Genomic DNA, 17,757 nt, shown 5'->3' with positions numbered 1-17,757 from the left:
TTTTGTTTGTTTGGTTGCTTTTAATAGAAATAAATGGGATTTGGGAGTGAATATTTGCATGTTTTGGGTGTTTTTCATGTTGTTTGCTGCTGAGATGTTGCTGTGGCTGAATGAAGGTAGAGGCTGCTGTGAGTTTAATATTTGTTTCCTCTCCACCTTCTGTGACTGTTTGCAAAGAATAAAAATTACAGCCACAGAATTTTAAGTCTTTTCCACATATCAAACTGCCCCTTTGAATGAGGTATTTCTGCAGTGATACATTCCTAATTCACCAGCAACTGCTTATGGGCTAACAGCATTTGTCAGCCAAGCCATACACTAACTTTACTTTTCTGGCTTGCAAAGCTTTAAATTGCAAAGGTTTTAGACATTTCTGTCCTTTTTTCCAAAACTGATTAATACAAGGACAAAGAAGGGGGCCTAAATCCACACTGGGCACCAAGGGTGTTATCAAACATAAGGAGAGAAAAAGAGGGACAGGGTGAGGGCTTCAGAACATCTCTTGACAGAGAGTGTGCCTCGTTCCCCCTCTACCTGTGCTCACACACCACAAAACCAAAAAAAAATTAATGCCCACTAAATGAACATCTGCCACCCTCCACTCCCTCTGATCTTCTTCCCAGTGTTATTCCTCATCCTCTCCCCTTCCCTGCCACAACCCAGCTCTGCCCCTCACCCCTCACCTCTCTGAACCCTGACATTGGTCTTCCCTTTCCAATGATGAGTCAAATGCAAACTTCACATTTTGATTATACATATTCAGAAAATTTGTAACAGTCTCAGATTCCAAGCACAAAGCAATGGAAAGTGTTTCAGCACAGGCAGACTGCACTACCCTCTTCTTTAAAAACACTTCCCAAATTAGCTCAGCTTCCTGGATTTGCTCATGGAATATCACTCTCTCATTTATGATACTTTCCTTCAGTTATTTCTAAAGTGTTTTTGAAGCTTGCCAAGACTGTTTCGGATATGCTGCTATTCCAATGCAGCAGATGGCACTAGTGTTAAGTAAGTGTTATGGAAATTTACTGTATTCCTAGAAAAAACAACCAAGTGAACATCAACTAGCAGGTGGCTCAAGTATTTCATGAGCAATGGGGAAAGTAATTCAGAGACATAGTGTGAACATGGCATTAGATGTGTCACCCCTCTAAGACCCCAGCAAGGTTATTCAAACCAGTCACTCATCCTTTTTCACCCAGATCTTAGAACATTTCTCAGAAGCAGCCTCAACATTTAGAACCACAAAATTTATCAACATCACCCAAAAGGTACCTTCTGTTCTCCTAAGTTACCTTGGATTGCAGACTGTTGTGAGACTGTTTTTCCTTTGCTCATGCTGAGCATTTATCATCAGCCTTGTTATTTTGGGGATGAAGAAGCAGCAGCCATGACTGGAAGATACATCAATTATGGATGCTCACAGAACAGCTGGACATCCTTGAGTCAAGGGTTATGCTAAACCCTCTCCTAGAACCTCTCAGATTCCATTCCCTATTAAAACACTCTTCTCCTTGGTCTAAGCCTGAATTATTATAAAATCTGTTAGACTGTTTTGTGTCCCCAGTCCCCATGGCAATACAGACCATGGTATTACACACCTCCAGCATTTCTGCTTTTGATAGGATTTTACATACAAACACTTTATACTATTGTAACCTTCACTTTGAAAAGAACTTAAAATTGTTTATCATTATAATCAGAATGTTTTTAACACACACATCCAAAAGCTTTAAGAAGTTCCTCATGCAGCACACACACAATCAAATCCTACACCCTTCTTTCTTTCTATGTTAATTTCTGTTCTAATGCTGAACCCCCCCCCCCCCAAGTAGATTACAGCTGTAGATCATCACATGAATTAGGCTAAAATTACTTTTTCTTTGGATTGAATAACTCATCTAACTACATAAAAGCCAAACATTCAGGTCGAGCAAACCTGAGGTTGTATCCATTGCAGACCTCCCACTTCTGCAATAAAAATGATCACGATGCTTGACATGTCAACAGATCCTTGAATGCAGCAAACCAGCATTACCACTGGAAATCCACATTCAAATTCTAGTCATCCATCTGGAGTCTGAGAAAACCTATTCTCCTTCTTCTGAATTAATTAAAAGCTAATTATAGCAGTCTGGGAAAGAAATACTTTCCAGTCTCTTCACATGAAAGAGCAGTGGCTGATAAGGACTTCAGCAAGACTCAGCTCTCCAGCAGGCCCGATGCAAAGGGATTGGGCAGGAGGAAGGACACAGCCTAAATGCCAACATTTATTTGTCTGTATTCCTAAAAGGAAAACAAACAGATGGGTCCTGGCCTTTTTCAAGTAACACATGTGACATTGACTTCACTCTGGTAAATAGTACTGAAACAACAGAGACAGCTCCAGCACAGAGCTATTCTGACTTAGAATTTAAGCTCAGTTTTTAATAAGCTGTTGCCATAAGAGATTTTATTTCTAGCAAGTACATTCTTTTGTTTTGTAAGAGCTTTTATAATATTTGTAAGTGGAAGGGTTAACAAATGTAGACAAGTAAGTCCAAAAAGTTCAACTTTTCTTTCCCTATAGATCTACAAAAGAGAAACGACTGTGCACAATCTTCTATTTAATTCACATTACACCTCAGTGCAGATTTACAGAGGAAGTGGGCTTGTTCTTGACTCAATTCCTGAGGAAGTTTAATAAATTGAAATGTTAATCTGTTCCTTCTCAACTCTGTTGAAGGCACCCAGAAGACTGTGACAGTGACAGATCAGAAATAGCAGGCTGCTCTGGTCCCTCCTCCTCAGCAGCACGAGCGCGGTGCCGGCCAGCCCTGAGCGCTACCAGACGGCGTTTCCTGGCACATCCATCCCCAGCAAGACACACACAAGACACAAATCAAATCCTCAGCACCAATACTTGTGATTCTGCTCTGATTTTCAGTGCTTCATTAGGAAGGAGTGCTCCCAATAACAGCATCTCCACAATGTGGTGCCACGTTTTAGCTATCAGTAAGTGTTCACTTAGCAGCACCGCGTTATTCACGTTTTAAATGATTTTTAAAGACACCTATCAGCCTTTGTTATAACAGACAACTTCTCAAAGTCAATTATAAGAAGTATTTTACACAATATTCTGAAAGCAACAGTAGATAAATAAAGGCCAAGGAGTGATGGCATCCTAGCTTTCAACTCCCCCTTCTTTGTGGTCCCATGAAAGGCACTTTCCCTTCTCTGCTATTAACTATATTAGTAAACATTAAATAATTTCGTACTCAAAACTGATAATCAGCTGCATCCCTTTGTATCCAGTCATGATCAGTCAGAATGGCAGCTTAGTAGTCAAATTACATAGTCAAATTATGTATTATAGCACTAAAATAAGCAACTATCTGTGCCAGCCCAGGGAGGGCAGTGTACAGGAGAGGTTTCTGCATGTTGCCTAAAAGGAGAGAAGTACTATCCTTAAGTATTTTATATCCCCCAAAACTGCACACAAAAATAGCCAGGTCAACCTAACATGGAGGTTACCCATAGTTTTTCAAAATTCTCAGATAATAATGGAATGACAGCCTGAGCTCTGCACCTCCTTTAGTTTTGTATGTATGACAAAAGGTTAAAGAATTTTCTTTTTTAAGCATAAAAAAATATAATGACAATTTTGAAAACACTTACAGATAATCTGCCAACTGGTTTGGGTTGTTTTTTTGTCTTCTAAATGCCTACTGAAGGTCATTTATTTAATGTTTTTAAAACAAATATTTTCATTTCAAATTGAACAGTTTAAAACACAAAATGAAGTGAAATCTCAACTGTTTGATATTCTATAGCACAGCCGAGGTGCAGCTGTTACAGTGAGGACAGCTCTGAGTGACAAGAGCTTTACCTAGATGAATTGCTATTTCTGAGCATGACTTTAAATAAATAATTTAAAATAGAACAAAAAGAGACAGCAAAACAGAGCAGGCTTGCAAAGTGTTCAATAACATCATGTCATATTGACAGATTAGACTGACATGTCCAAATAGAACACTGCTTTTCATCAACAAAAATGTTCTTCAGTGCAAACAGAAATAGCAAAGGGGGAAAGACAAAGGAAACAGCTGCGACAGACAGCTAAAAGGAACCTTCTAGAAAGCTCTCCAGGCTCCAACCCACACAGTTTGCTGTAATCACATTAAAACTTTCACCTGGATCAATAGGTTTATGTTTTTATTACAAGCAGCTGAGCCTTATAAAAAATTCCACAGCACTGTGGTGGTGTACCTGCCTGAAGCCCAAAATTCTCTTCAAGGTTCTGTCACAGGGAAGAAAAAGAATTCCAAAATATTTCTACATGGGGATGGGTGACAGATTCTGCCCCAAAACTGCTCAGGTAATATTCTAAGACCACTGGAAATTGAAGTAATTTGGAGGGTTTATTCACATCTTCATCTTCAACAGCCTGGTCACAACTTTTAAAAAAAAAAAAAAAAAAGTGCTGAGGGTCAACAAAATAAGATAATTCAGTCATACAGAAGCCATGGCAAATCCCAAATTTGGGAGAGTTTACATAAAACTGCTCTGAAGCAATATTTCATATGAGAATGATGAGAAGACCTTGACTGTAGTGACACTCACTTTGATGGGTTTTTAAAAATTCCTCCATAAAACTTAATTCCCATCATAACTTTAGCTACTTTTTCATAATGATGCTTCTGCCCAGGAGTTCCATCCTCAGCTTGTGCCACTGCTCCACGTGCAGGCAGGGGAAGGAAATGTGCCTCCGTGGTTAGCTGGGAAATTACAGCACTTCCAACAGGTATTTCTCTTCTCTGGATTGAAAGCTGAATATCTGTAAGGATCGATTTCACTCTTCCAGCCACAATCAAAAATCAAAAATCTAAGCCAATACAAAAACTTTTGCTTGACATAGAATCATTGGATGGTTGGGGTTGGAAGGGACCTCTAGAAATCAGCTATACCAAGACACAAATTGTTCACCCATAATTAAAATATTTTCAAGGCAACCAGAGAGGCTCCCTTAAAATCACCAGTTAGCAGCAATGGTTTTAAATGGTTTTCTTCCGCTAATTTTTTCTTTCCTATAAGAGTTGCAAAAAATGTGAACATTTTGTAACCACAAACAGGACAAGGATGTGGAGAAAGCACAAGTCAGGAACTTGAAGGGTATTTAAAATTCATCTGTATCTATGACAAATTAAGGAAAAGGCTGGAAGCTTGTTTTTAAAAACTTAAAACAATTCACTTCAAAGGCTTCTTGCTTTTCTGGGGATTTTTTTCTGCAGAATATGTTTCAGTGTTAGCAGCTGCCACTGTTTTTTCTCCTTCCAGTTGCCAGAATTACCAGCATGCTGGTTGTTCAGAGATAAAGTAAGGAACAATTTAATGCAGGAAAAAAAAAAAAAAGTTTTGATTTCCCCCATAATTCCTTCTGGAGGGTGACTGGACAAGCAGCTTCAGTCCTCTGTCAAGGAATGGCTTTTTCCTAGCTCTGCCTACAGAACTGACTTGCTGTCTACAATGAGGGCCAACTAGATTTTTATTTTAATATGACTTTAATTTATGGCATTCCCACAAATTCTCAGACCTGCCTGTTATTTGAGAGTGGTTGACTCCTGACCCTTAGTAGCAGTTTTCTGATAGCCCACACTGGTGCCTCAGGACAGTGACTCCTCATTGCCCCACTCTTTCTCAAGATGTCTGCATGTGTCTTCTCACTTGAAGTAAATTTTCTTACTCTTTCTGGTTTATTTTTAGCTGTAGTAAAACAGGCTCCTTTAGCTGCATGTGATTACCCTCCACAAACACTAACAAATTTCCCTTTCCCTAGCATGTTCTAATGTTGCACTCTCATACTTTCTCCTTGGATTTCACCTTGGATTCTCCTTGGATTTTCACCTTCTTTCCCACCCTTATTGTTTCAGGCACAGTGAGATAGACATTGCCAATATAACCCTACCTTGCTTTGATAACTGAGCACCAATATGCAGAATAAGAAATAGTCTCAAGGACTAAATCCCACCAAGGCACGTGCAGCAAGCCTGAAGATTCTCAGAGAAAATTCTTCACAATAAAAATTAACAAAATGAACTGGAGTCAACCGTGTTTCATACTCATGAAGCCCTCACCATTTAAGATTATCAGATATTTTATCTATCTATTTATTTTCATGTTTGTGACCCCTTGAAATTGGAGAGGACATCAGTGACAGGTTTAAAAGCAGGTGTAATGCCATGGACACTCTGACTTCCCATTTACAGAAGGAAGGACTGGAATTTTATCAAAAGAAATATTCTAGATGATCAGCCTATTCTGACTGGCTTTTAAAAGAAAGTGTAGCTATATCTACAGCACATTTTGTATCTGGAGTAGTGCATTCCTAGTTGGAACAGCAGGGAAAAGACCCAAAAGGAAGGAGCTTCCTTCAGTTGTGTTTGGCCCTTCTCACTCTGTTTAATATCAGGCCATGCACCACCATTTCTGTCTGTGGGCACTCTGAGCCAGGCCACTTGGAGAGCTTTCCCTACTATGTGTCTTCAAGAAATTATAATTCCTAACTCTGAATAATCATTTAACAAATTAAATGAAAACAGCCATGTGCATCAGATATTCCTTATTAGAGCCCTCAGCAAAAAATGAGGCAATCCACAGTTCTAATTTTAAAACCAAACCAGTGTTTCACTGAACGTCTTCTGTTCAATATAACCATGGTTTCTACATGACTACACACATTTTATAATTAAGCAGTAAAGGACTTCAACAAAATGAAATAAAAGAAGAAGAAACACGGAGTGGAGGGAGAAATTTCTGATTCAATATTTTTTTACCTCACAAAGTAGTAAGTCAATGATGTGGAAGACCATGCAGAGTGGAAATTTGGCAGTAAAAAGAGTGAGAAACCACTGGGATGCATACATGTGAGCTTCCAAGTTGAGGTCTGAGAAATGGCTGTGCAAGTCTGGTAACTGCTCCTGCAATAAAGGAAAAAAATAAATGTTTCAGTATTACTCATTAATTTGAATTCTTCATCCATATTTCCAGTAAGGACCAGGGCTGCTAAATATCAAAAAACACAACAAAGTGAAAGCCTGGTTTCTTTTGAGCAATGAAGATGTTTCTTGATAAATTTCAGTGCCCATGGTTACAGTTTTTAGTAAGATATCCACAGTGGATTCTATCACAGCATCAAAGAATATACTGAGACTATACTGAGAAATTATAGAGTCTTCAATAGTTGAAAGGCAGAGCAGTTGTAAAATCTATGCCACACTGTATATTTTTAAGTTATTCCTTTCCTGTGTCTTGCTATAAATACTTCTGCCACAAAAAAGAGTGGCTGCAGGAACCAGATCACTTTGAAGAGCTTGAAAGCAACAGAGCACACAACTCCATCAGACCATTTCTCTAACCAGGAGCACATACAAGCAACACAAATAAGCATTGAACATCCTACTGAACAGTGATGACACAGTCACTTAATGAAGTAACTTTTTTTAAGAGTATATTTGTTAATAAAATCTGGTTTGTTTGTTAAAAATTCACATAAGTGAATATTGAGAAAACCATATGCTGAAGTGTCACATTAATTAGTATGCAATTCCACTCCATCAAGTATGAAATATGCACAATTTGACATCTGAAAAAATACCATTAAATTAGCAATAGTGTGTTTTGTTTGGTTTCAGTATATGCCACAGAGGTACTGTGGTTATCTGTGAGAATTGACTTCAGCAAGCAACTTTTCGCTGTGCCAACAGAAGGGCAGGGCTTGATGAACTGTCAATAATTCCTTTTTAGTCACAACAACAATGTATAACATTTGCAGCCCTTCAGTTATGCTAAACTGCTCGATGAAATAATTCCAGCTGAAAAAAGAGCAGAGTCTTGGAAAAGACAATAAAACCTGCCCAGTGGTCCACACTTGATTGATATTTCATAAGCATCAGGATGTCCTGATTTGCCTGACCTCTTAACACCCACATAATTCATGGAAAGTAGGGCACTGATGGAGGCAGTCCAAAGGATACACTGGCCTCAAAAGCACAGAGACATTCTCTCTAAACAACATCAGAAACAGAGGAGGGGGGGGGGTAAAGGCAAATACCTGCTTGGATACAAAGATTAGCTGCAGAAATGGTGTATCAGAGACAAAACAAATTAGAAAAAATCTGACTCAAGATGTTTGAATTCAGCTATTAAACTTTGCTTTACCCCACCTCTAAAAGGAGAAGGGGTTTTATTGTCCAATAGCTTTTGAAAGCAAAGCATTAATCTCTTCTTCATGCCAGTATTTCCATTTATGAAACAAATTGAAGGAGAATTTGTTACTCTGGTCCCACCTGCATCAACTTCTCCAGTTGGAAAAATTTGCAATGGAGATCTTCAAAGTTATTTCTGTAGAGGTCCCTCAAGCCATAGTCATACATTATTTTCACAAATACACAGAATGCCTGCTCCTCTGGCATCTGTTTGGAAAAATACACAAAAACAAGGTTAATAACAGAGCTAAGGCTGGACACGCATTACACAGACATACACACACTTAAACACTTTGTGTACAATGAATTCAGAACCTGGGATGTATTAGAATTTTCAATCAAGTACTGTGAATGCTGAATTGACCAACTAAAATCTCAATGGGACTATTCTCCTTGATGAGCATCTTGCTTTGGCTCTGTGAGCCCTTCTTCGAAGAAAATGTGGGATCATATCACAGGTTCATGTATTTCTACATCCCTGGAGCAGCACAACTGTCAGCAGCATTCTTTCTGTCAAATAAGTATGAGAACAACCAGTACTCAACTCTCAGGTACATAAAAACAATTAAAAATAATAAAAAAAAGGAAAACAAAAAGGCAACAACTAATGACAGTGAGGTCTACTGAGAGATACTTGGTTAAATGGGAAAAATTCAGGAGAATTAAGGTACAACCAACCTCTAGTGAGAACAATGCTCATCCACCTTCATCCAAATCCCAGGACATCTAACTCTGAAGTCAGGTTTCCCACAGTCCCATCTATTACCATGCTGACTTTTTCAGAAGCCCTATATCCATAATCTCTGTTCCATTCTGACCAAAATTTCTCATCCAACGGTGCTTTGGAAGGTGGCACTAACACAATTGTCTGAGCCACTCCACACTTCTGTTTGCTGGCTTGAGCCCACTGAATGCTGACTTGGTGGGAAACCCTGTGTCACAAAACCTCCACATCACCTTCCCCTGTGCCTTCAGGGAACATAGTCATGACAGGCACAAACAGCACCCAAACCAACCTTTCCATCACATTCAAAACATGCTTTCCTTTGGAAGCACCAGATTGTAACAAATCAAAACAATTGCTGAGAATCAAGAACAGATCTTGACCTTTAAGTGTGTTACTCACTTGGCCTACTGCCAGCCTCATATCTGATATCAGCTACAGATAAAAGCTCAGCATTTCCTTCAAAGAGAATTTTAGGCTCTTGATATTTCCCTTCAGGATTTCATCTTATGCTCAGTCCATGATTAGGGCCTGTCTCCAGGGCCATGGGTAGACAGTTTCATTTTCATATTCAGACATCACAATGGAAAGTAACTGGTTAGCACAAAGTATTTCCAGATTGCCTGATGCCTATCAGTTGGGGCTTCATTTACCCAAGACAAATTCTTAGGAATTTCAAAGCTCTTAAACACAATTTTATCTGGATGGAATGATCCCCACAGACAGCATATAAAAAGCTGCACACAAAGTAAAGTGACGAAATAATTTTATCCTGACCAAAAGGCTTGAATCTGCTCTGTAAGACAATGAATGCAAATTTCAGGGGTTTTGATAAAATACAATTATTTCTAATGAAATGACAGGTGCTCATGCACAAGCACATCTACCCTATATGCTCAGTCAGACTCTTGTGCTTTGCCAACCATCTCTTCCCCAAGACAGGAGATGGAACAGAGGTCAAAGAGCTCTCAATGAACAAAGATTCTCCAGTATTACTGACCCCAAGAATTCAAAATCATATATAGTTTTTTGGTTTTTTTTTAAATTTAAGCAGAACACAAATTTTGGGCACTGCCATTCTGATTTTTAGCATTTAGGTATTTGACTTTTGCTGTCATTTCTCTGAAATCACAAAAGCCAGAAATTTGTAATTTTTTAAAGTGAAATTTTAGGTGGGGTTTCATTCCTGACAGACAATGATTCTGAAAAATAGACAAGAAAAAAAAAGTCAAGTACTGTGAGCCTCACAGTACAATTGTTAGAGTTGGCAACGCTGTTTCCCTGTGATTAGAAGTTACCTGCATACCCTTGATGAGAATTCCATCACAGAAGCAAAATGACAAAAACAGAGCATGGAGGTTCAGGCTACCCAACCATCCCTGAAACACATCTACACTGAAGAGAAAGGATAACCCGTCCCAGGGAAAAAAGGGAAAGGAAGGGCTCTAGAAATACATGAGAAGGTAGAACAGTAACAGAGGGTCTTACACATGTTTACAGCATACAGATTGTTTGGAGAATTTAAGAAAAAAAGGAGTTTGAGGGCATCTTAGGAAGCTCCCCAGTCACATGGGCTCATTGAGACTCCTTGCTTCCCCCTTCTCTAAGCATTTCACTTTAATATCCTCTTGTCCCAGACTGCAAGGCAACATGTATTCAATTTCCCATCTGTATGGCAGCTGTCTTCTGTTAAATGAGCAGTTTTCCTTATCTCTTCCATAACCAATCCTCCCTCTGGGGAGACATCTGCTGATAATGGGCTACTGAATGTCACTGTGGGACTGATAAGAACTGTAACATCCCATTGTGAGATGCTCTGCCCAGTGGGAGGAGCTAAGCATTCCTACCTGGATATAATGAGTTTCTGGAACACCAGCACAGCTTTTCCTGCACTGGATTTCCCAGAGGAACAGCTGTCTCTCCCACTGCAGGAAGACTACAGCCCTTTTCTACAGGATCACTGCTTAAACAGAACCACACCTGACACTCCAGGAGCACTACAGCCATAATTCCCAATTGTTCTGCTGCCAACAACCTGACTAACAGGGTGTCAGGCTGTATTCTGACTCTGTCAGTCTTGTTTTGGTTCACTGCATTGTTTATTTTATCTTTTTATTTTCTTCCCTAATAAAGAACTGTTATTCTTGCTCCCATATTTTTACCTGAGAGCCCCCCTTAATTTCAAATTTATAACAATTCGGAGAGAAGGGTTCTACAGTTTTCCATTTCAGGGGAGGCTCCTGCCTTCCTTAGCAGACACCTGTCTTTCCAAAACAAGACACCTCTGAGGAAACCAAAAGTTATAAAGGGTGTATTAAAATGAGCGTATTTCCATTTAACATTCCCTGTGTACAGGGCACTAAGAACAGAGTTGATTCTTTGTAGTGATGGCAGCACAGCACTAAGGTAGAGGAGCTGAGGTATTAGCAGATGTTAAGAATGTGACACCCACACATTTCTAAATAACTCTGGTACTGAAAATGGCTCATTTTTTCCAGTGCAGCTTCAAAATGCTTTGGGTAAAAAAATAATTGCAAAATAACTGTTAGATAAGCTATTTTACAGTATATATTAGACTGCAATAATGTGACTATTTTGGTTTTATTCTGAAAAGATGTAAAGCTTCTCTGCAACGCTGTTGCTGTGCATCATGGTTCTCAAGACATCAAGGAATCACAGCACTCCCTAGGAGTTACAACTTAAAATAATCTGAATACGAGTTCCAAATGCCTTAGGAAGTGCATGTATAACATATTTAACATCAGCAGCTGTCTCAAACCCACACTTCAAAAGGTATTTCAATCCTGACTGATAATTTACTAATTAAAACCTGAGAGAAAAAGCAGGCAAAAGCTTGAGTAAGAATTGTGGTTGAGCTTTGGGGTGGCTTATTCATATAGTCTTTACCTCAATAAATACACTATTTGAATCTGCTGCTTTGCCACTGAGACATCAGATGTAAAGCATCTTGCACCTACAAAAATTGTGTATTTATTTATTTATCTCTGGACATATACCCATGTGTTTATAAAGGGAGGAACAGATCAAAGTTTGTGCAGTTTTTGATTACAGGCTAAAATACCAAGATTAAAAAATCAGCTTTCCTCAGAAGATATTACAATGTCCCTAGGAGAAAAAAATCTTCCAAAAAATTAGTGAGACTAATTGCTTTGATGAGGTGCTCTGAGAATATCTCCTGGAGTTAAATTCCCCATAAACACAAAGGGAGCTCACTTAGGTGACAACTAAATTAAAAGAAAAAATTAATATGTAACAAATTGGTTTCAGGTTTTGACACAGAAGTACTTGAGAATTTAATCGATTTCTCCCAGATAAAGGAAATCTACTTTCATGAAGATAGAAGCCATTAATCTCTATGGACAAAAAGCAACAAGAGGAAAATTAATACAAGCAAATAAATAACAATAAATATCTGTCAAACAGCATGGCTGCACTACAACTGATTTTACAGCTGCCTTGGTTTCCAATAGTAAAGCTTTCATTTTGCAATTAACTCACATGAAGCAGAAGCACAGCTGCAAGGAAGGACTGTCCCTGGCAATAGCCAATGTCTTCATCATAGACAGAATAGGCCTAGAAAAAAGAAAAGTCAGGCTGTATTTAAAATGCATAAAGGCATCACCAAAGTGTGTTCCCATCAATGAACTGTTCAGGACACTGCCAGTGTCTCCAGGGGCCTGCAAGGAAGTTGAAGAGCTCCATTCCATCAGGAACTAGAGTGACGGGACACAGGGAATGTTTCCATGTCCCCATGGACACAGGGCAGGGTCAGATGGGATACTGGGACAAAATTCCTCCCTGGCAGGGTGGGCAGGCCCTGGCACAGGGTGCCCACAGAAGCTGTGGCTGCCCCTGGATCCCTGGCAGTGCCCAAGGCCAGGCTGGATGGGGCTTGAAGCAGCCTGGGACAGTGGGAGGTGTCCTTGCCCATGAACTTTAGGGTCTCTTCCAGTCAAAGCCATTCCATGATTCTCCATGTAACACTACTCAGGCTAAAATCACATAGGGGTAAAACTGTAAGCACTCTTGTGCTTTCAGGGCTCTTCTAAAAACACCCAAAGGTCTCTTAACTCTCAAAGGTCCACAGGTAATGTAGCTGTAAATTATTGTTTTTATTCTTCAATCAGCCTAAAAGGAGATGGATGCAGTTTCCCTTCACCTAAATCAAAGCTAATTCTGCTCAGGTGAGTAATGATAGAATACCAATGCAACAAATATAACATGAAAACCTGGGTAGTTTGTGCTGTGGGGAAAGTGAATGTTTGTTTTTGGAAAAACAAATTCTGACATTATGCAAGTGCAGGACCTAAGGTTAGAAAACAGCTGAGAATTACTCTAACCTGAAGATTTCATCAGAAACAGTTTTTCCATGTCCTTGTTATGCTGAAAAATGAACAAGACTCATTTTCCTACGGTATGACAGACATGCTTTTTCTTCCTCTTAAAAAAAATTCCCAAACGAAAATAACTAACCTTTCCTTCCCCTTTACTTTTCCAAGATGAGAAGACAGATACTGTTTTTAAAGAGCTGTCAGAGGATGTTAAGAATTTGTAGAAACTTGCAAAAAGTCTAAGCAGGAGCAAGCAGGACTGACACCAGAGGGAGAGACATCCTGAGAAAATAAACAAGCAAAGGGCAGAGCTGGGGGAGGAAAGAGCCACAAGGATCAGACAATCCAATTTTTCAATCTGATGGGGAGAATGTAGTGTTTGTGAGGAATTCTGCAATGGCTCTGGAAAACTGGATTTCTCTAAGTGCAGAATATTCTGAGTATTCCTTTAAAGGTCACTGTTTCTGAACAATTCAGCCTTGCATTTCCTTTGGGAAAAGCTGACCTGGGACTTGCAGCCCTCTGCCCTTTGTCTGTCCTTCTGCCATTTGCCTGTCTGTCCTTCTGCCCTTTGGCTGTCCTGCTCACCACTCTTTTGAAAGCTGTTAGATGGTATCAGTTAGGAGCGGAGTGAAAATGTGCTCAGTTTCAGTGGACAAAAATATTCAAGAAGTCACAGAAATGATTGAAAAATGTTTAATGAACCAATGCAATCCAGCTTACCAGTTTAAAACAGCTCCAGTCACAAAAGTCAAACATAAAATCTAACTTGAGAAGTGTAAAATTGCAGATACAAAATTCAATTGGAAAAAAAGAACTTCTCCATCAAGAAGTTAATTAGCTACTAAGTACTAAATTCACAGAAATTACTTTAGATGCTTAAATTAATATTTTATATCATTAGCTAGACTCATCCACTGGTTAATCACCATCATGAGTCTTTATCTATTTGTTGCCCATAGAGATGCCTAATGTCTTGTCTCTGTAGCTTTCCTAAATGATTTATTATTCCTGGTTTTGATAGGCCAGCTCCATTTAGAAAAAGAATTTCAGAATTACAAATGGGAAATTTGATTTATGATTTCTTCATACTATAAAAAAAACCCACTTTGAATTTATTAAAAAAAAATAGGCTGAAATGAACATCAAATTATCAATGCCTGGGGGTTTTCTGTTGTGAGAAGCATTATAGTGAATAATTTGCTGGAAAAAGCAATAAATTAATCCAAACAAGTTATTTTAAAATAAGTATTAAGAAACCAGCACACTGGAGAAAACAAACTGCTTCCAAAACTGACACAGATTGAAAAGTACAGAAAGTTGTAAGAAATAAAAACATACTTCTTATGAGATTCTGAAAGAAGCTGAAGTTACAGCAAAAGAGGGAAAACAAGGAGGGTACAAAAAATCCTCACTCTGCAGTTAAATACCAAAATATGAAGGAAGAACAGCAAAGTATCTCATAATCAACTTTCTAAACACATTTGAGCTCATAATAAATCCATTTCAAACACATTCAGAGCATGAAGGCAAAGTCTCTGCTTGGAAAATATATGGTTAGTGTAAAGAATTTGTATTTAAGCTCCAGTAGAAAATCCCCGTGAACTTTCCTCGTGTTTGTTTTATTACAGAAGAATCATCGAGTTTGTTATCCTGCTGGAGCCATTTCTAGCAGGGGATGTGCTGAAGGATCTGTGTCAACTGAATATCAGAAGCAATCATAAATTAAAAGGAATAAAATTACTGAAAATTTATTAAGAATGAATGTTATTCACCCAAAAAGCTTGAGGGGAAAAGCAAACTGGTAAACCACTCATTGCCTGATTAAAACAGAAGTATTGGATAATATGGTTGCAATAAAAATATGAAATTAATTAGTGGACACTGCCTATATAGGAGAAAAATGTCAAAGGGCCCAGTTAAAATATGTAATTATTAAAATGCCTTTGAAGCAACAAAAAGCCATGAAAAAAAATTAACTGCTTGATCTACTTTTTGGAAATTTTTTTGAAAACAGGCCCTTCCCTAAAATCTGATCTTGACAAGCAGCTGTCATCAGATACTTGGACACAAACTTCAGTTCTGCATCAGAATTAGAGCAAACAAAGAAAGATTCTGCTCTTAAGTCAAACAATCATAATCCTGACAATGAAAGGTTCAGGTTTTAATGAAGTCTCTAAAATATACATGATTTCATTGCATCTACCCAATGCAAAGAGATTTTGGAATCTTAATGAACATCACATTTCCAATTATACTGTTTTATTTTTAAGCAACCTATGGGATTTGATAGTGCTGAAATATGATGTAATTAACTAGAATAACCTCAAAAATAAGGATGCTGCCTACAGATACCACCATATATCATTAACTAACCATCTAAGACTAACTATTTAAGATTTCTGCTTCTAAGGAACTTTCATTTTCCACATGAAATATAAAAACAAGGCAAAATCCCCTATTTCCACTGCAGTCGTTGTAACTTTATAATTTCAAGAGGATGGGATTTTTCCCATGACAACCTGTGACATCTCACAGTTTTTAACTGATTATTCTCCTAAGCTCTTGAGGAACTTCCAATTACATTTCCCCAGTTAACTGAGATTTTAAATATTCTCTGCCTCATAATGGGATTTAATGAAGGTTCTGACTTGAAGCCTATTTTCATTCATTTTTAACTAAATGAAGATCTCACAGAATTGAGACATATTTTTAATACTTATCTGTATTCTGAAACAAGCTACTATGGAGTTCTTAGTAATCATCATTTGAAAGTGAATTCTTTGGAAGCAGAGTCTTCTCAAAGTCCATGACTGAAAACCATCTGAGAAAGTGAACCAAGAATCCAGGGCTGGGCAGAAACTCTTCTCCAAAATAATTAAGAGAGGAAAATCTCCCAAGATCAGAATCTTCTGTAGACAGAAAAATTCCAAGTACTAATATTTAAAAAATGAAGGGAAAGATGGCTGAATTTAAAACCTCAGTTTGGATTTCTGTAACTTCTGTCTGTGAGTGCCAGCAGGTTTAAATAAGGAAGAGGAAAGTTTATGCCGTTCTATGAAATGACCAAGGGCAGCTACTCAGTGTTTAATACAGACATAGCTCTGTGCTGAAGCTTCCTTTAGTCTTTTTTGAAAAACTTCCATGATGTCTGAAACTCAGAGTGTCTCAGGAAAACATCCATACTTTGATGCAGACTTTTCACCCAACAAGGCATTTTATTATTTTTCTTATTATTTAAATTATATTATTAATTAAAATTATTATTTTATTATATTTTTATTATTTTATTATTTTTATTTTATTTTAATGTTTTCACAACAAGGTATTTTATTACATGCTCAGTCACTAAGTAATCTTAGTGACAGCATAATTTAAAACTCCATACTTGAATTTTTTACAAGAATAACATTGAGTATGTATCACATTATACAAGGAGCTTCTGCATTAACTGAAAACTGTATTTTTAGACATTAGTTACTCATTTGTGGAGTATCAGAAGAGGCATGTCACTGTTACACAATGTGAGATGGGAGAGCTGGGAGGATGAAGAAATCTTCACCTTCCACCAGGCAGGCCCCCAACAGCCCTTCCCAGCATTCAGGATCCTGAGCTGACCTTCCACTGGTACAGGCTCAGCAGAAAGTTACACATCATTTCATTGTGTGCAAGAATGGTGCTGCTGAGCACAGATGCACAGAGAAGGATCCTCATTACAATGGAAACAGAAGAAGACAAGATAATACTAAAAATCCTTTGAATTAAACAAGACAACAATATTTACTAGCACTGCTCCTTCAGTCCAGGAGCAAGGAAAATAAACAACTAAAAATACGCGAAAAATAATTCTTAACTGATTGTGTTTATCCTATAATTGGCAAATAGATTTCTGCAGGGATAAATGAGATCTGCTCTCTGACAAATAATTATACCTGGCCAAACACTGAAACTTCCCATTTGTAAATCTAAGGAGATAGTAGGGATTGAAAAATGTGGAAGAATAAATGCACAGTGAAGTGACTACCTGAAAAGGCATGTTGCAATAAAATGGAAATGAAAATGTGAAAATAAACCATATGAAAATTAGACTTTCAGCCATTATTCATGGCTCATCATGGGCATAGGAGCTACTGGTTACAGAAGAGCAGCTCAAAGGTATTTCCACATTTCAATATACAGTAACAAAAACTCAAACACTCCATAATGAAGCCCACTCAGTATTGCTAGAAAGCAGTTTGTTATTTTCTCTGCCAATGTGGGTACCAAAACCCACAGACTGTAACAACTAAAACACAGTGTTTGGTCTCACAGCAAACCAGCTACCACACTGATCCTGCACCTAAAACCTTCAGGCAAGTGAGACCAGGATTGGGGAAAAAACTACAAATCTCATCCACAAAGGGATAATAAGTATTTAGTAACAAAATACATCCTGATA

The 17,757-nt window shown here is 38.1% G+C and overlaps 1 protein-coding gene across 3 annotated transcripts in view; it reads right to left on the bottom strand.

Annotated features, from left to right (window-relative positions):
* Nucleotides 1-17,757, bottom strand: part of RABGAP1L (RAB GTPase activating protein 1 like) — a 231,396-nt gene that overhangs the window by 80,666 nt on the left and 132,973 nt on the right. For all 3 annotated transcript variants that reach the window (XM_072932817.1, XM_072932816.1, XM_072932818.1), the window contains 3 exons: nucleotides 12,487-12,561; nucleotides 8,325-8,450; nucleotides 6,813-6,956 (listed from right to left, as the gene is read on the bottom strand). In XM_072932817.1, the coding sequence (XP_072788918.1) occupies nucleotides 6,813-6,956; nucleotides 8,325-8,450; nucleotides 12,487-12,561 (345 nt within the window). The remainder of the gene's footprint in view (nucleotides 1-6,812; nucleotides 6,957-8,324; nucleotides 8,451-12,486; nucleotides 12,562-17,757) is intronic.

This window comes from Taeniopygia guttata, chromosome 8 (genome assembly GCF_048771995.1).
Source record: "Taeniopygia guttata chromosome 8, bTaeGut7.mat, whole genome shotgun sequence".
Classification (NCBI taxonomy): Eukaryota; Metazoa; Chordata; class Aves; order Passeriformes; family Estrildidae; genus Taeniopygia; species Taeniopygia guttata.
The sequence above is the reverse complement of the archived record's forward strand: the minus strand, read 5'-3'. Positions and strand labels throughout refer to the sequence as shown.